The 18,090-nt window shown below is 30.3% G+C and overlaps 5 protein-coding genes and 1 long non-coding RNA gene across 11 annotated transcripts; 4 read left to right on the top strand and 2 right to left on the bottom strand.

Moving 5' to 3' along the window:
* Positions 1-891: 891 nt before the first annotated feature.
* LOC126849171 (stimulator of interferon genes protein homolog) lies at positions 892-4,838 on the top strand. Of its 3 annotated transcripts, none has more exons than XM_050590795.1 (2): positions 892-2,349; positions 4,375-4,838. In XM_050590795.1, exons 1-2 carry the CDS (start codon positions 1,156-1,158, stop codon positions 4,396-4,398), a joined length of 1,218 nt encoding a protein of 405 aa, XP_050446752.1. In that variant the 5' UTR covers positions 892-1,155; the 3' UTR covers positions 4,399-4,838. The 3 variants fall into 3 exon arrangements, 2 of the variants coding, with proteins under 2 accessions (XP_050446752.1, XP_050446743.1); XR_007687375.1 differs by lacking the exon at positions 892-2,349 and adding an exon at positions 3,883-4,030; XM_050590786.1 differs by lacking the exon at positions 4,375-4,838 and having other exon boundaries at positions 893-2,925.
* Positions 3,064-7,266, bottom strand: LOC126849235 (eukaryotic translation initiation factor 4E-binding protein). The gene is made up of 4 exons (XM_050590902.1): positions 7,075-7,266; positions 6,685-6,988; positions 3,775-3,930; positions 3,064-3,506 (listed from the first exon to the last, which is right to left on the bottom strand). The coding sequence occupies exons 2-4, from the start codon at positions 6,824-6,826 to the stop codon at positions 3,457-3,459; spliced, it is 348 nt and encodes a 115-aa protein (XP_050446859.1). The 5' UTR covers positions 6,827-6,988; positions 7,075-7,266; the 3' UTR covers positions 3,064-3,456.
* A 409-nt stretch (positions 7,267-7,675) lies between these two features.
* On the top strand, positions 7,676-9,306 carry LOC126849206 (cyclin-Q). Of its 2 annotated transcripts, none has more exons than XM_050590864.1 (6): positions 7,676-7,911; positions 8,081-8,214; positions 8,303-8,400; positions 8,472-8,690; positions 8,768-8,998; positions 9,084-9,306. In XM_050590864.1, the coding sequence occupies exons 1-6, from the start codon at positions 7,874-7,876 to the stop codon at positions 9,177-9,179; spliced, it is 816 nt and encodes a 271-aa protein (XP_050446821.1). In that variant the 5' UTR covers positions 7,676-7,873; the 3' UTR covers positions 9,180-9,306. The 2 variants fall into 2 exon arrangements, with proteins under 2 accessions (XP_050446821.1, XP_050446812.1); XM_050590855.1 differs by having other exon boundaries at positions 7,678-7,947.
* Positions 9,307-9,920: 614 nt separating this feature from the next.
* LOC126849194 (arfaptin-2) lies at positions 9,921-14,761 on the top strand. Of its 3 annotated transcripts, XM_050590832.1 has the most exons (7): positions 9,921-10,104; positions 10,209-10,412; positions 10,704-10,907; positions 10,980-11,165; positions 11,253-11,574; positions 11,646-11,823; positions 11,887-14,761. In XM_050590832.1, the coding sequence occupies exons 3-7, from the start codon at positions 10,706-10,708 to the stop codon at positions 12,037-12,039; spliced, it is 1,041 nt and encodes a 346-aa protein (XP_050446789.1). In that variant the 5' UTR covers positions 9,921-10,104; positions 10,209-10,412; positions 10,704-10,705; the 3' UTR covers positions 12,040-14,761. The 3 variants fall into 3 exon arrangements, with proteins under 3 accessions (XP_050446789.1, XP_050446780.1, XP_050446798.1); XM_050590823.1 differs by lacking the exon at positions 10,209-10,412 and having other exon boundaries at positions 9,922-10,104; XM_050590841.1 differs by lacking the exon at positions 10,209-10,412 and having other exon boundaries at positions 9,928-10,104; positions 10,998-11,165.
* A 139-nt stretch (positions 14,762-14,900) lies between these two features.
* On the bottom strand, positions 14,901-15,458 carry LOC126849242 (uncharacterized). Its single transcript, XR_007687379.1, has 3 exons — positions 15,284-15,458; positions 15,047-15,145; positions 14,901-14,922 (listed from the first exon to the last, which is right to left on the bottom strand). It is a non-coding gene; the product is annotated as an uncharacterized LOC126849242 (long non-coding RNA).
* Positions 15,459-15,914: 456 nt separating this feature from the next.
* Positions 15,915-17,486, top strand: LOC126849227 (uncharacterized). Its single transcript, XM_050590890.1, has 3 exons — positions 15,915-16,040; positions 16,390-16,551; positions 16,717-17,486. The coding sequence occupies exons 1-3, from the start codon at positions 15,980-15,982 to the stop codon at positions 16,920-16,922; spliced, it is 429 nt and encodes a 142-aa protein (XP_050446847.1). The 5' UTR covers positions 15,915-15,979; the 3' UTR covers positions 16,923-17,486.
* The last annotated feature ends 604 nt before the right edge of the window (positions 17,487-18,090 follow it).

Below are 18,090 nucleotides of genomic sequence, written 5' to 3'. Positions count from 1 at the left end.
TAAGTGTATATTCATGAAACATCTGCTCTGTACAATAATATATGAAACAAATTATTGTAAATAATGTATATACACAATGCCGATACATATTTCTTGGAATTACGAAAATAAATATATAATAATGTTTAGAACTTAATAAATATATAAATATTATATACACATACACAATGCAATACACTTATTTATATATTTTTATAATCGTGCATTAATGTTATAACTAACATTATTTGATACATGATGTTGCTATTATATACCTGTTTTACAATTCTTCTGCATAATCCTTCAATGTGCATGATAATGGAAAAACAATTGGAAAATTTATGTATGGAATATGTACATACAAAGATAAATAAATATATAAATGCACTATATAATATATGACATATACTGGAAACAGATTTCATTAATATCTATGTATAATTACATCTGGAATCTTTCAAGAAAAACCATTTCCATTCTAATAATATTAATAATGTTTGTCAAAATCATTACAACTTATCTTGATAATTATTTAATTTTACATTTTAAAAAAGAGGTACAAGCTTTTCACGAATGCGTATTTATATTTTTCTATCAAAAATAGTTTTTGTCAAAGATGTTTGTCGATTTTTCGAAAAGTCCAATTCTTGTACATAGTATCAATCGCAATATAAATCATTTGATCAAGCTATTAGGCTTATCAGGCTTGTAAGAAACTTTATTAAGAAACATCCATCACTCTAAGGAATTAAAAATTTTATTAATCACAAGTTAAGATTGATAAACAAAAATAATTGAATAATTTATAAATGTTATGTATGCATAAACATTTAAAATGACAATGTGGAAATATAGTAATTATCTATTATTTACATTTTTTACTAACAATTTAATACAAACAAATGAGATAGAAGTTGAGCAAAGCGTTGACGATTTGATTTTCGCGCGTACAGACTAAAGCTTTATGCATATACGGGCACATAGTCAGTGAATTCTGATTGGTTAATTGTGATTTATGCAAGTCTATTGGATAGACCCTCACATTTTAAAATTGTTCAATTTTACTATAGGACGCACAAATTATGCGGTCTGTTCTTTATAGCTGAATTGGTTGCACTAGTACAGAGTTTATCTTTTTCTCTCCATATTAGAAAGAGAAAGATAAGCTCTGAACTAATGCAGTCAGTTCAGCTATTCCTCGAAGTCCTATCTCGTCATGATTTTTCCGCGCCTGCTCCCATTCATCGGATTAATTCAAACTTGCGTGTACCTTATAATTGGCGGCAATCTATAAATAAAGAGCGATCTGCTAGAATGGAAAGCGAGAGATATTTATCGACCGATCGTAAATGGGAATCTTATCTAACGCATAGTGTCATCCTCGTCGTCATATTTGTGATTCCCGTTGCATGTAAAGCGAAGAAAGATGGAGTGATAACGTCATTGATAGCGACGTGTCTCGTTACATCCGTATTCCTCGTGATTTTTCTATTTTGCGATCTAATATTGCGTCTGTGTCAAACGCTGATCTCGTTGACAAACATGGATCAACAGCATGGACGAAGTTTCTCGTCGATAGTAAGTCATTACTTCGCCCTGAACACCGCATCGGCAGCGGTCTTTGTCATCGGCGTGTTTTTATTTCTGATCGCATCAACGATGATTGTTCGAGGATGCCCATTGCATCACGTATGGGATTTCGGTCCCTATTTCTGTGTGCCATTGATCATGTTTTCCTTCTATTTGCTGAGGATAACGGATCTAGCCGAGTGGGAGAGGTTTTTCGATCTCGGCTCTATGAAAGGTCTGGATTATGGCACGGGTATGGCCTACAGTTTCTACTACGGTTACTTGCGATTGATTCTACCGAATCGCGGTACCACTGATAGCAAGAGTATTATCGAAAAGATTGAAAATTTCGAAGACAAACACGGTGTAACTTTCCCGGTGCATAAGTTATTTATCTTGATATCTTCGTCGGGATATATGCCACCAAACTTGAAGGAGGTGTCAGATCAATGGATGGAGAATGCACACGAATTGGAAGAAGAGAAACGCGATCGTGCTGGTACAATAGGAAGAACGTATCGCAACAATGCTTACAAGATATATCCCAATGGAAGAAACTCTGGTGCTAGTCCAGTATATGTAGTGGTGGAAGGTGCAACACCATTGTTGACGTTCTACGAAGTACAAAAGCACAGTCATCCAGAATCCCCTATCTACAAGCAATATAAAAATGACATTACCATGATGTTTTATAAGAAACTGCGAGAAATTTTACAAAATGAACCAAATACAAGAAATATGTGCGAATTAATTTATTATGATGATTACGATTTGGAAGGAGCTAAAGTTAATATTGCAAAGGTAATCTTACAAAGAATATCTGAAATAACAAGTTCCACATAAGTATTAAAATAAGTTGAACTATATAAATATATCTTGTTCTTCTTTTGTGATAAATTTTAGAGGAGACTTTTATATATATATATATATATATATATATATATATATATATATATATTTTTTATGCAATTAGAGTAACTATAAGAAGAATATACTTAAGAAGAGAATTAATTTTATATATAATGGCCTTTTTCTTTAATATAAAGAGTAATAACCAATGATCAAATTTGTTGCGAACATATATGATATACATGTGCAATTTGAAACTTATGACAATCAATTTTTACTTTTTTATTTCTACAAATAATATATTTTTGCTTTTTTTCATATTTTGCATTTTGAAGATATTAATGAAAAATATGTAATTGCGAAATTATAACTTTTAAAATATATTTATATAATAATTTTCTTTTATAAATTGGGATTATGAGAGTCCAAGATACATGATACAATTTTTTTTCTATATAATTTAAAAATAACTTAATTAGGATTTTATTCAAATATTAATTTTTATACATGCATGTGATTTGATTAGAATAAGATCATTGTACAATATATACTTTTACTCAAAAATACAATTACAATATTAATTGCTATAAGATTTAATTTTTATATTTTATATATTCATTGAAGGTTTTTTTATAATGTATAAAAAATAATAGTAAAATATGTATATCTATGTATAAAATGTGTCATTTATTCACAGATACAAATTTCTTAGAAATAGATTACAAAGCATCCCATCGACAATTCTGAAAGGAAGACTTAACGATCATTAATACATACGCATGTATAATTAATGTCTCCATGTTCACAGTTGTGCTCCTTATATGTAAATATACATATTATATTGGACAAAAATTAATATCGAGAATGAAATATATATAAAGCATTTGCTGCTTTGTCAAAGAACAAAAATTCATACTTTTTAATAAGGCCATTCATAAAAGGCACAGAATCAAAGCATGTTAGCCATACTCTTGTCATTTGAGTAAATTGACAGTATTTTCGAGTATGATTACGAACACATTTAAATCGTTATAGTTAACGATTGGCAGATTATTTTTATTACATATCCATTTCAAACTGCTCATCAGATTCCTCGATTACCAGACCATCTGTAAAATTATATAAATGTGAGAAAAAAAATCTTCATTACATATAATTTTATTAATATCAAATGAGTCAGAATTTTAGAAAAAAATTAGTTTTTAATTCAATAGAAATTAATCAAAAATTCCTAACAAGATAAATAACATTGTAAATGTTATAAATATAATTTTATTTTGAAGTTAAATTCTAGTATCTGCATTTAATTTTTTTCATTTAAAAAAATTCTTAAAAATTGAGCGATAGAATTGAATCATAAATTTGTAGCAAACTGACCTTTATCGGAATTTTTAGTAGGATCCCTTGTGATTGCTGGTGTGCTGCCTTTCAGCAATTCTGATGGTATACTCAACGTATTTCGCGGCGGTGTTCGCGATATCGGAGAGTTTCGCAAGTTCATCAAAAACGCGCGTTCATATACAATGCGAGTACCTGCGTGGAATTTGTAGTTATATATAATTATACGTTGAATCTGCGATTCTACAACAGAGATGATTCTACCCAAGAATTTGTGGTGAAATTATATTCTCAAGTAAATTTAATAATGAAATAAAATTTTTATTATGTGAAGATATGCATAAAATATAATAATTTCATTGGAAGCAGCTAGAAATATATATAATGCAAAAGCTATATAAATCACTATTTGTAAATACAATTTATATTTGTATTCATTGTATATATAAGTCTGATTTGAGATTATACTCATGCTTTATCAAGAATTATCTGATAAAATTGCTACATATTAATTACTAAAGATAAAGTACAAGTCAATTTTATCACAAGTTTATTGTTAGTTTTTCAATTCAATACAATTGAGAGAAAAAAAGAATTTTGAGTTGTCCTTAATGCTTTAAAGATTAATTCTACTTTCAGAAAGAATGCGAATCAAATGAATGAGAAATGAAATAATAAACTGATTTTTAAGAACGATTCCATGCAGCAAAAGAATGATGACACCCAGGAACGATACAATAGCCAGACAGTTACATGGAAAGCGGTGTATACAGTGCCTATTAATACAAGTGTATTTCTGTACCGACATCTAACTTGAAAGGAGTGCAAGGATCGACGAGATTGCCAAGATAAACATAATCGCAGAAAGCACGAAAGTACATATGTGAAAAAAAGTCAACAACCTACGTTTATCGAGATAATTTTTTTGTATAAATCATTTATATTTATATGTACTCAGTGCACATGTATAATATGCAAGTCTTCTATAATTGATTGACTTATTTTTATTCAAATAATTTTTGTTTCTAATAATACGAATAAAAAAAATTATATGTTTGTACTTTCATAAAAAAATAATAAAAAAGAAATCATCAATAAAAAAATGATTTTGCATAAAATTCTTAGAAATCTTTTAATTTTTATATAAATATATATATAAAACAAGGAGCAGGCGCTGGCTCACAAAGGACTGTTCCGCCAATGATATATAAAACAAAACAAAAAATGTGCATTATGAGCCTCTATTAAATTTTCTACGATTAAAACAATTTCTTTCCTATTTGGCAAAAAATTACTTGGATAATAATAGCTCAAAAAAAAAAAAGAACGATTTGCAATAATTCAACAAGAATACGCGCTTGTCTGCAAAATAAATGAGATTGTTTAACAATTGTTATTGTTTACACGTAAAGATGTTACGTGAAATTTATTTATACATATGGTCATCGGGCATAGAATGCTATACGTCGCGCGTTCAAGCTAAAGTTATCGCGAAGATCCAGCAGCGTATATTTGTTTTTCAAGGCATCGTGACTTTTAGCTTGCCGCGTCGGCATCGCGCAGTGATAAACATTACGCGTCACCGATTACGCATTGGATGATGTTCGGTCGCGCACATTAATTCGACCTTGGACGTTTAGGCCTACAAATGTTGCGGCACGTGCAAGATGTGTAAAGTGCACATGGCTTGGCTTACTAACAAGCATAATATTTTTGCTTATTAGAAATAAAAATTGCATGCCTAATCAATGCCTCTTTCCGATACTTCGTAAAGAAAGAGTCGATTCGAAATTTATCAGAAAAAGCGCAGATCTTTGTTTGAATTCTTATATTTTTTTTCCTCCGTTTTTTCTAGACAAATATATTTATGTTCCGGTTTGCCTTGCCAACTCCTCTCACAGTCTTCTTTTTAATCAAAAAAATAACGAGTATTTAAAGAAATAAAGATGCAATGAGTTACTTAAAAGACGATGATAGATCTTTAACGTTATTTCTCAAACTTGCATATTTGTTATTAATATTACAAATTCGTATCTGTGTGTAATGTTATAAATAAAATTTATACGACGCAGAAATTTCGAAAATTTTTCCATGCAGACGAAAGATCAAACAAACTCCCCAAAATACGCAATTATATAATGTGTGCTTATCAAATAGAGTGTTTATGCGAGAGAGATAATGCCGCGTCGCGCCGGCTGGTAACACACGTAAATATCAATGGCCTTGACGCTTGCACGTGTTGCATTTGTTTATCGAAGCATCGAGGTCGCATCGATTTCCAAATGATATCTTAGAGTCGACGTCTTCTGATACGCACAAACGTCGCAATAGGCTTATCTTTGTTCGTTTTGAGAATTTTCATATGTGTGCGAAACATCGTGCATGCGCATTTCTAAGAAAAATTATCGAGAAATTCTCGTGTCTGCTAATATTGATTTTATCGGCCAATTGCGTGAAACACATCGCGACAAATGTTTATTAGGCGAAACTTTCACATCTTAATATTTGACATTTCTTTGTCAAATATTCCTTTTAAGAGTTCCTCCTCAAGCGTTATGTTCGAAAAACAGAATGCGCGATATAATCGGGAGACGAGAATAAATTCGGTGATGGAATAAATAAAGAAAACTATTTTCCGCGACTCTTTTCGAATCGCGCCAATCGAGAATCTCGGATTTATTCGAATTCGAATCGAACGATTCGTCTACGTGACTTTAAGTTCTCGTGATCACGATTACACGAGAAGAATGACAATTGTATTTATATGACCAAATTTTTGTCGCGATATGTCGATTGACTATTGAATAGAAAATTCTTAGAATCTCGATAGGGATTCTTCCATTTTCTTTCTTTCTATAGAAATACAACTCTAAGGACAATGTGACCATACTGAGGAGCAGAGTTAAAAAAAAATCGACCTGACGGAAAATGAATAAAAGACGCACTGACCTCCAGGTGTCGTGGAATAAAGAGTTCCTCCGGGAGTAGACGAGTAATCCGCAGGTAACTGATTAGGATCGTGGATGACGATCCTCTTAGACGGTATGCTCTGGCTCTGAGTAGCCTGTCTGGCGATGGGAGAAGCTGACATTTCGTATAGCGTCTCTTTCCTCGTATTTTTTCCTTCCGCTTTTATCTCCGGAATGACACTTGCTGCGTCTTTTAATCACGTACGTCGAAAAGAAAGGCGAGGTCGGCAATGTCTCCGAATTGATCTCCCGATTGGTTGCTTATTACAGATAAGCGGCACCCGCTGCGCAGTTACAAAAAAATATGACTATGTGATTGATGGTAAATTATGGTATAATCGTAAACCGATATTGTAAATATTGTATATACCGTATTCGTCGAGATCGTCCGGCTTCTTATGCACCGAGTTGCGCGTCTCTCGATTAATTTACGAGCTTAATTGTGAATCTAACTCGCGATTGTGGTAAAGCTTTATTGCGGTCTCAGCGCGACATAACCCACAAAACCGGCAGCAAAAAACGCGTCTGGTGCAAAGTGCCGCGAAACTCGATAAGCCAGTGCTCGCTTATATAAGCCTTCCCACCACCCACCACTTCGGAAGAGTTAGGGGATAGGGGATGTGGAAACAGTGTGGCCAATTTCGCGAAAGAACTCGTTGATCTCTATAACATACTGGAGCCAATAGAGATTCATCCAGGGTTTTTTATGGTGCTTTCCAAACGTACATAAGCACAATGTCATTGGCTGTCAAATAGAAAAATTAAACGGCTTTAACACAGCTTTGAAGGAGCTCTCGAACTACGCATTGAAAATTGAAAATTAAAGATTGGAATTTGATTAATCACAACAAAAGAAACTATGGATTTTATGCGCCAAAAACATTGTTTTATTTTTGTTACTTACCGAACGTTGAACAAAGACAGAGCTCATAAGCGCTAAAAGCGTGCTTCCCGAACGCACCCATGGTGTATTCAGGTAGTATAGAAATCACTGATGTAAGTAGACGTTGTCAGTTTACATTTTACATCATGATTATATGTTTTATGCATACGTGGGTCCGTATATCTTTTGCGCTTGAATAAAAAACGTGGACAATTTTGTATATAATTACTTTTGTGTATAGGATTTGTAAAAGTTTTTTTCTGTGAAGTACGTGTGTAATTTCGAGATGAATCCCTCAGAGCCGAGCAGTACCGAAACTCTCAGGTACAATGAGTTCACATTGGATGATACTGAAACAAGGTTATATGCCGGTTTATTTTTGACAGATCAAAATTTTACGCGTACTTTGTCTATATTTACATTGATGCTATTGATCTCACAGAAAGTTTGCATATCACAAACATTATTAGTTACATTTATCGTTTCTTTCCAGCTCTAAGATGAAGGATGTAATAGATGTTCTGGCGATGCAACGCGAAAAAAGAAATACGTTGCAAAAAAGTATTACAATAGATTATACCAAATCTAGCGACAGTTTTACAGTTTCACGATTTATCTTTGAATGTGGTATGTTAACTGTAGTATCTTATAGATGCTCTATAAAAGTTGTCGCATTGTTAAACTATAGTACAACAAAAGATTTTTTTGGTTGTAGGCTTAAAATTAGAAGCTCATCCATTAACAATAGCTACTGCTGCAACGTTATATCATAGATTTATAAAAGAAGCAACATTGCAAGGATATGACAACTATGTAAGCATAAATAATATAGAAATAATTTTAATTAAGTTTTAAACAAATATGATAAGTGTCGTCTCTTTTAGTTAATAGCTTCAACTTGTCTTTACTTGGCTGGTAAAGTGAAGGATGATACATTAAAGATAAGAGATATAATGAATGTATCTTACAACACACTTCACAGAGGATCTCAGCCATTAGATCTTGGAGATCAATATTGGAGTATGAGAGACGCAATTGTTCAAGCTGAACTTTTGATTATGAGAATGCTTAAATTTCAAGTTACACCTGTACATCCACACAAGGTACAGGCATTATTAATAGCATAATATTAATGCATATGTGTGATATACAGTTGTCATAAACAGTTTACATATTATAGTACATGCTTCATTATTTACGATCACTACAAGCCTGGTTTGGCGAAGAGGAATGGTCCAAGTATCCAGTTGCCAAAACTAGTATGGCATTGTTGCAAGACTTTCATCATTCTCCAGCTATTCTCGATTATCCGCCGAGTTTAATAGCAATAGCTTGTATTAATCTGTCATTACAAATTTATGGTGTAGTTGTACCTTTGATGGACGAGTGCGATCAACAGCCATGGTTCAATGTAAGTGTATATGTATAGTATTCCTGTATTAATTTATATCTCTGTTTCTAATGTGATTTGATTGTATAAATTATTTATACAACAGGTTTTCTGCAAAGATTTAGCAAGGGATAAGCTGTGGGAAATTATGGAAAAAGTTATGGCAGCATATGACGAAGAACCTGAGACAAGAGATAATTGATAAGTGTAAATTTGTATCTTGTATCACAGTAATAAAATATTTCCCTTGTATTGAAAACCGTCGCAGTTATATCGTAACGGTTTTTTGATGACGAAACTACATTCTATGAAATATATATATAATTTTATTTTTTTCTTTTTTTTTCCTTTGTCAGAACCCATAGAGCTTAGTATCTTAGAGTATAAGCCCTATGTCAGGACTCAATAATATCCTTAACGTATTTTTCTATCATCGTTGTTTTTCATTCTCTTATTTCATGTTTTTGTCATACAAAATCATATATATTTGGATAATATGTAACCGTAAAAGATACTTGCTCTTGCAGAAATCACTGCAGAGCCCGATATCCGTATATTTATGACGGTGAACAAAGACCGAGGAACCTTGAGCATCTTGCCATTTCTTCGCTAATGCTAATTCAAAATTCAACCCTGAATCATTTTATTATTAGATAGATGATCACGCGTTACGGCGACGCTAGCGTTATCTGAAGTCATATCTTATTAGATATCTATCTAGGCTGTGTTCCAAAATTCACTGCCAGAATAAGGAGAAAGAAATAGAAATATATACATAAATAATATATACGTAATATATATGTATACGTTATATGACTATGAAATAGAAATTTATAATATATGTTACATGAACTATAGATGTTCAGTATTGGCAGTAAATTTAAGAATACGGTATGTATACACATCATGCATATATAGGATATCTTGTTAGGTATCATACATAGGATGCTTGTGTAGGTATTAGCAGGTATCGGCATTCACCGCGCCATCTAGTTTGACACATACATTGTTCCCTTTTCATGAAACGTCGTAAAGATAAAAATCGCAACCGTCAAGTGTTTCGATTTACATTATACATATGTAACAGCACGGTAGAGGTAACACACGGACGTCAATCTTTTAGTTTAGTAAGTATATTATTCGCCGAAACGCTATTTTTTTTGCGAACCTGGTTCACTCTTTCGAAAAACAAGCATCCAGTGACGTTTCTCTTCGTGTCTTTTTTATATAGTATGAATTTTCTATTATGATGTGACAAGTGGAAGATGTGTGTGCGTATGTGCGAAAGAGATATCGTTTATGATGGTCCGATCACTTAGTAATTATTCCGTACGATTATAACGTTTCCATATCGCGTACAGTGCATATACAGTGACGATCGAATGTCACGAGCAATGATTATATATCTATTACATTCTCCGTCAAATTATTAATTGTAAGTATCTCTCATACACACAGAGTGTGCCAAAAGTAGTTTGCGAAAAGTATACGACATTCGCTTCCAATATGACAGCAAGGTGGTTGCAATGTCGATTTTTTACACTCTCTGAAATGTATTCAATACGTTTTCAATTTAACAGAATATATAAAAGTAACTTAAAAAGACAAATAATTATCTATATATCTGATGTTATCGCTTATAAAAACTTAAATAAAATTTTGTAAAAATATATATTTTTTCAAGGAAAGTATATGTTACGTGGAATCATTGCATACCTTATTACAGGAATGTCCCAAATTACGGTTACATCTAGTGGAATGGAACGTAGCATACATGAGATGTTGAAGGATGCGCCTTCCTTGAATGAGAGTGACAATGCTGTACATACCGGGACTCCTCCACCTCATGTACCAAATAACTGTAGCAGTGATAGTCACCCGAGGCCAGCAACTATAAATTTGAACTTAGGAAGTCCTACAAATCAGACTTGTATATATCAATACTTTCTTGCATGTTTATCGATGAATAAAATTTCGGAGATTTTAAAATTGGAGTGAAAAGATGTCTGTCTTTTTTCAGCTGTATCAGTTTCTCCAAATACACCTATTCAAAATGGTGATACACAAACTATGCGTACTACTCAAAGCAAAATTGAAAGTTTAAAGAATTGGAGTATCTCCACGTATAAGTGCACCAAACAGTTAATGTACGAAAGATTAGGGAAAACATCTCGTACCGTAGACTTTGGTAAGTTTTTGTCTATATAAGAAAACAATCTTAACAAATTATTTTCAGTATCAGTTGATAAACATAAATATCTTTTTTTTTATCCAGAACTTGAGACGCAAATTGAATTGCTTAGAGATACTCAAAGGAAATATTGCAATGTTCTGCGATTATCACGAGCTCTGGCTTCACACTTTCATCATGTTGTTCAGACACAACATGCCCTTGGAGAGGCGTTTTCTGAATTAGCACAAAAATCGCCCGAACTCCAAGAGGAATTTCTATATAATTCGGAAACGCAAAGAAATTTAACTAAAAATGGCGAAACACTTCTAGGGGCCTTAAATTTCTTTGTTTCCTCTGTGAATACCTTGTGTAATAAAACAATCGAGGACACGCTACTTACAGTGAGACAATATGAAACTGCAAGGTATTCAAATTCTGTTCCATATCTTTTTAATGTTATATCATTTCTCGTCATAATATAATTATTGTTTATAGGATAGAGTACGATGCATATAGAACAGATCTAGAGGCTCTTGTGCAAGCTACAAAGTCAGATGGTAATAATGCAGCAAGATTAGAAGAGGCACAGGCTAATTATGAAGGACATAAGCAGAATTTCGAAAAACTGCGCTCAGATGTTTCTATCAAATTGAAGTTTTTAGACGAAAACCGGGTACGTTTTTTAAAAATCATAACAATCAATTGACTCTGACATCTAATAGTATATATTTTTTAGATTAAAGTGATGCACAAACAATTGCTGTTATTTCATAATGCTATATCTGCATACTTCTCGGGGAATCAAACTGCATTAGAGGCAACTCTCAAACAATTCAACATCAAGGTGAAATCACCAAATTCCACCTTACCTTCATGGTTGGAGCAGTAGTTGAATTAAAGTGACCCTTCCTTTTGCCACGAAGGATGTGACTGTACAAGCGCGTTCGTCCACCGAATTATTCTGTTGCGAAATACAGAAAGTAAAGGTAGAAGTTATCAAAATCACTCGACATTTCGCCAGTACGTATTGAAAGCTGCCGTTTAGTCTGATAATTTAAATAACGTAGAGTGAAAAATTGCGAGGTTTCTGGTGTGTATAAACAGACTGAATCCCCAAAAGTTACGGTGTAATATTTTGATCATTATATATTGATTATATATATAATACCTTTGACATACACATCATGTATCATAAAATTAATAATTCTTTTAAGAAAATTGCAAATCAGTAAAGTAACTTTAAAACAATTTATCCAATAATGTCTTGACAATTAAGTTGATGCTTAAACATTTAAAGAGGCAATAGATTTAATTTTTATATTTCTCTTATAGAGGAAATGTAAATTTTCCTTCAATGTAAATACGTAACATGACATAATATATGTGGATAAATGGAGCCTTCTATTTTACAGTATATTAGTGATATTAATTGGTTGTTTATATCACATTTTACATACGCATAATAAGCATGTAGTTTAATAGTATGTTCACTATCTTAAAAGACTAATCTTTAAACTACAAATCATGTATTATTTCATAAAAGCTCAAGCTTTAAAACTATGATTCTGTTGAACTCAAACTTATTTTCTATATACAACATAATTACTTAAATTATTACAAATTAATTTGTTGAAAGCAAGAAAATGATTGGACAGGCTGACAATTTCAGTAGAATGTTAGAGCTTGCATTAATCGTATGCCAAAAAATATGCAATTTTAATATCAATATGTTTTTTTATTGCATCACATTTTACTGCAATTATTATAATGTGATATTATCAGAAACCAAAAGTATAATAGATCTAACTATATACAATAATCAAAATAAATTGCAGATACAAGTAACATATATCAACTGATTTGATTGAATGATATTTTCTAAAGACTCAATATATGATAATTTATTCTTTAGTTTCTCAAAACATATAATGCATGTAATTTTAATTGTGCAAGAGTTTGCATAAATGATAAATTTTTTTCATTTTCTGTGGATAAACAGTGAATATTATATTGATTAGAAATGTATATTAATTTTTTGTTAAATAAAAAATTTTATTACAGTTATATATAAATATATAAAATAAAAATAAATCTTTATTTCTGCTACAAACAAATTGTAAGAAATATCATAAACAATGGCATATTTATAGTAATAATTATATAATAATTGTGGAAAAAAATTGAATTTCTGTTTTCAAAAATTTCCACATCGAATTAATTTCTATTTAAAAATTGATATTTTTAAAATTCAAATTTTAAACGAAACATTGCAAATGAATGCTAGTCATTTTCTTACTTAAATATTTATTTAAAATTATATATAAAATAAACGATATAATTTTGTATCGAGATAAGTTTAATTGCTTGCGCTTGTACTCTATAGTATGCAACATAATGTGCAATGCACTATACACACATACACATACAATTAAATTTGTAGTTTTCAGAGATCCTGGAAACTTTTTAAAAATATTTTGTAGCAAAAAGTGATGGCGTTTTTCCAATATGATAATTTATTACTTGTCATGATAGTGATTATCATTGCAACTAGCTGCAGTTAATGAATAAATAAAAAATCTAGTTAATAGAGTGATATAATATTATAAAGGTGTTATATATGCCACGAGATTGCGAAGATGACTCTTCCAACATGTAAATGATATTTAGTAAATATTTCACATGTGTGTATGGTGAATGTATACAAAAAGTAAAGATGTATAAGGCATCAATCTTGGAGAATTTGCAGGTTTCTTATATATTTCACGCTTGCATATGTTATCCAGGGAATAATAGTGCTATAATATGGAATATTTCATAACTCTGGCCTTCAATGTGTACAACTGCTATATTCATATCTGTATATATTCTTTACATGTTATAATTTAAAACATGTAACACCTTCTCTTCTAGTTTATATAATTTTGCTACACAACTAAGATTTTGCATTCCAGGGTATAATTAAAGTTAGATATATATTCTATCTGCTAAGATCTGATCCATTTTTTAATCAGCGCTATATGACAAAAATGTTAATTTTTATTAAATTAAGTATATATGTAATTCTTAAAAATTTTATTATTTATGAAATATATAATAGCTAAAATATTATGTTCCTAAATATGATGTTATTGTGTGTGTATATTATGTGTATACAGATCTCTTAACAATAAATGAATGCTTATACTTGCTTCCTTCTTACATCTGTCAAAAAATATATTTATATATAAAAATATTCAAGGCAAGATATATATATATATTAATTAACATCTATTATATTAATCTATCAAATAGATTAACTTTTACAATAATTAACATGAGGTACTTGTGGGCAGAGAGAATGTATATAGAGATGAAATATTATATAAAACTTTTTGCTCAAATAGCTATATACAAATAAATGATATACAGGAGGAAATACAAATACATAGAATGTATTTTCTCCTTGATTATCCTGTGTATATACATATGTAATGTTTTAAAATATTATTATTTTTATATACATATATTTATATGTACTTAACAGAGCTTTATAATTTATAATGAAACTAACTAAAGAATAGTCGAAGTCTGATAAATGTATCATAAATAATTGATATCAGCATCATTGCGGATTTTACTCTACTTGTTGATTTTGAGTTTCTAATGCTGCTTGAGTCATATTTATTTCCTCCATTCTTCTACGTACCATTATAGGCTGTATTTCCATAAATACCTCCATTATTTTATGATTTGTGTGAATATATTTCTGCGCACAATTACTTACGCAAAGATCCTGCAATTTCAGAAATAAATATTAAATGGATTTATTTTACTGAATTTATTTAATGCTGTATATATATATATCATATCATTTATAAAAATTTATAAGCATTATTAGCATTTATAAAAATACTCACTTCATCAGAGGTGATTTCTCGAGTGAGGAAAGTATTTGTACATTTCTTAAAACATGTCTCAGATATTTGATTGTAGAGAAGAAGAAAATCTCTGAACTACTGAAAACAGATTTACTGAAATTTTATGTGGCTTTTTTGATACTATAATAATATCGCATATTTTTAAATAAAATATAATACATGAGAAAAGATATGGTTATATCTGATCGAACTGATAATTATATTAAATTTAAGTACATTTCTTAACTGTAACGCATCCATGTAGGCAGTTGTATTTTTTCGACTTTAGGAATATATTATTTTCTTAAAGTGATATTATAACTATAACTTTGTTTTAAAATATTATTTCGATAATATCTCTCAAAAAACGTGAGAGAACAGTTTCTCCATGCGGAGTTTATATGGCTCAGGTTCAGGAAATTATACATGTGTGTCAGAATAGAAATATCAACTATTGATAAAATTTGTGTTGGTAAATTATAATGTTGAAGTCAATATTATCGATGATTGATATAATAAATTTCTTGACACATCAAAATTAAATTAACGATGTCTATATTACCGATCATCTTAAATCGCAAAAATTTGAATTCGAAAATTGGCGAAATGGCAGAAGAATATAATCAGGTGACAGGTAGCATTTACTGATGTTTCAAGAATCACTCGAAATAGTTTCAAAAATTTCTCAAATTTTAAATTTGCAAATTTGAACAGCAAAAATCTAAATTCTCAAAAATGAAAACAAATAGAAGATGTACTCTATATTAATCCCTTTTTACAAAGTGAAATAATAATCAAAGAGTTTTCGCTCATTATGCGCTATCAACCACGTGCCTCGCATCGCGCGCCATTCATTTGATTATCATAGATAAGATATCTCGCGAGGAGAACATTCTCTAAGTCGCCGAGATCTCTCTTTCTTTCTTCCGAAAAATGTTCAGCATGACCAAACTCCTCTCATTCGTGATTATACTGTTTGGCTTTTTACATATGAGTAAGTAAATTTTGTAAAATAATATCCTTATTATTGTAATAGAATTATAAAATAATGGAAAAAAATCACGGAATTTTTCATTGAATATTTGAATTATGCCTCGCAGCAGCATTCTTGCTTGTCATCTTATTTTTGCGTTCATTTCTTGATGTTGATTTTTTTATTGGATATATATATATATATATATATATATATATATATATATATATATATATATAACTCTTCTTGTAATTTGTTAATCGCACTCAATAAAGTTATTTTATAACTGTTCTCTCATTCTTTTTTTTTCAAACAAGATAGCGCGATTAATGCAAGAAAACGATTTAATATTATTTAAAATGTTCTTTAGCAAGTCACTCGAGAGAGGAACGTTTATGGTGTTATGAATGCAACACGGATTTAAGACAAGGGCATAAAGGAGATTGCAATGATCCTTATACGCCTGGTGCTTTTGACCTGGTTGCCTGTCCTCGGAACGAATCTCATCATTGCCACAAAAGTATCATATTATGTATGTAGATATTATACATTGCATTTTAATTCGATATAAAAATATCATTAAAATAACAAATATATGTTAAACCAGTTTTATAACACATATCATTAATATATATAATAGATTAGAAAAAAAAAATTTGGCACAAAATAAAATTAAAATATTGATATAATATTGCAGATAAAAATATTTTAGTAACAGTACGAGCCTGCGTATTATCACGCCAAGTAAATAAATACTGCGACTACGGAGATAATTTCCCAAAATCGGATATCGAGTGTTATTTTTGCAAGGAAAATGCCTGCAACGGTAAAGAATTGTTAAGTCCAATATCAGAATGGTATTTTGGATGTGCCGCAATTATTTTGTCGTGGGTGTTAATGTAAAAATATGCGTAGATAATGAAATTTTATCTAGTATAAATTTTATTAAGTAAAAATGATCAGTTATTACATTATCGCAATTTGTATACTCATGTGTCATATACTAAGAAATTGTAACAAGTTTTGAAATGTTTGTTTTTGCTCGTGGAAACATTTCTGTGTTCGAGAGAAGTGACCTTCTCGGTGAAATATAAAATGATACTTATGGAGAAAATGTTTATCAAATATTATTTTTAAATTATTAAAGTAAAACTAAAGAAAACATTACATTTTATATTGAAATGGAATCAATTGTCATAACTTTTCTCTCGCAAATGTCTTTTTAAAATATAAACAAATAATTTCGCATAATTGTCAAACTTCAAAAATATAAGCGGTTTTTGATGATTAGACAAATAATACTGACCGGATGGAACGTACTATAATATGGATAAGGATGCGCTTAATCATGCAATTAACTTAATGGTACAATCATTTTAATGTAAGTTTAAATATGTACGTCAATGATTATCTTTGCAAGAAACGCGATGTAGGTAAAAAAATACATATATATTCCCAAATATAGAATCCTCCTATCATTTTTTTATTCATTATTTTATTGTATTTCTGCAAGTGGATTTAATTAAAAATATTGAATATTAGTAAAATGAAGTTAATACGGGCCATGACAGATGGTATTATCACCTTCAAATATTCAAGCTCTATTTAACATAAACGCTTGCGATACCGTATCTTAAATTCATTTTTAGACATATATGCATAGCACATATTTTAAGTGTTTTAAGATATAATATGAATACTTTGAGATATTTTATGTTAATATATATATATATATATATATATATATATATATATATATATATATTCTCTTTCTTAAAATTTTACATGAATTATGTATATAATTATTTTTATAATAATGTATATTATACAATGTCATTAATTTTTAATGTTAAAGATTAGTAGGATTCTTTCTTTATCCACTCAAAGTTTAAATATTTCATTATGCTTGACCGGAAGAGACATTTTGTTGAAGATTAAAGAGTTTTATAATTGGAGTACTAGTCGTGAAATGAGATATAGACTTTCTAGATTCTCAACATCCTTCTCTGCAACAATAAACTTCACTTTATATGTAACACACGCATATGTACATCTGACAGATGAATGAACG

The sequence above is a fragment of the Cataglyphis hispanica genome, chromosome 1 (genome assembly GCF_021464435.1).
Source record: "Cataglyphis hispanica isolate Lineage 1 chromosome 1, ULB_Chis1_1.0, whole genome shotgun sequence".
In the NCBI taxonomy this organism is placed as follows: Eukaryota; Metazoa; Arthropoda; class Insecta; order Hymenoptera; family Formicidae; genus Cataglyphis; species Cataglyphis hispanica.
The sequence above is the reverse complement of the archived record's forward strand: the minus strand, read 5'-3'. Positions and strand labels throughout refer to the sequence as shown.

Excerpts from the sequence above, each read along its gene's own strand:
- LOC126849171 (XM_050590786.1), top strand. The coding sequence starts at position 1,156 with ATGCAGTCAGTTCAGCTATTCCTCGAAGTCCTATCTCGTCATGATTTT.
- LOC126849235 (XM_050590902.1), bottom strand. The coding sequence starts at position 6,826 with ATGTCAGCTTCTCCCATCGCCAGACAGGCTACTCAGAGCCAGAGCATA. Across the intron at positions 3,931-6,684 it reads TTATTCCACGACACCTGGAG|GTACTCGCATTGTATATGAA; the intron begins GTCAGTGCGTCT and ends AATTCCACGCAG. Across the intron at positions 3,507-3,774 it reads TACTAAAAATTCCGATAAAG|ATGGTCTGGTAATCGAGGAA; the intron begins GTCAGTTTGCTA and ends ATAATTTTACAG.
- LOC126849206 (XM_050590855.1), top strand. The coding sequence starts at position 7,874 with ATGAATCCCTCAGAGCCGAGCAGTACCGAAACTCTCAGGTACAATGAG. Across the intron at positions 7,948-8,080 it reads TTGGATGATACTGAAACAAG|CTCTAAGATGAAGGATGTAA; the intron begins GTTATATGCCGG and ends GTTTCTTTCCAG. Across the intron at positions 8,999-9,083 it reads ATCAACAGCCATGGTTCAAT|GTTTTCTGCAAAGATTTAGC; the intron begins GTAAGTGTATAT and ends TTTATACAACAG.
- LOC126849194 (XM_050590832.1), top strand. The coding sequence starts at position 10,706 with ATGTCCCAAATTACGGTTACATCTAGTGGAATGGAACGTAGCATACAT. Across the intron at positions 11,166-11,252 it reads ATCTCGTACCGTAGACTTTG|AACTTGAGACGCAAATTGAA; the intron begins GTAAGTTTTTGT and ends TTTTTTATCCAG. Across the intron at positions 11,824-11,886 it reads AGTTTTTAGACGAAAACCGG|ATTAAAGTGATGCACAAACA; the intron begins GTACGTTTTTTA and ends TATATTTTTTAG.
- LOC126849227 (XM_050590890.1), top strand. The coding sequence starts at position 15,980 with ATGTTCAGCATGACCAAACTCCTCTCATTCGTGATTATACTGTTTGGC. Across the intron at positions 16,041-16,389 it reads GTTTGGCTTTTTACATATGA|CAAGTCACTCGAGAGAGGAA; the intron begins GTAAGTAAATTT and ends AATGTTCTTTAG. Across the intron at positions 16,552-16,716 it reads CCACAAAAGTATCATATTAT|ATAAAAATATTTTAGTAACA; the intron begins GTATGTAGATAT and ends ATAATATTGCAG.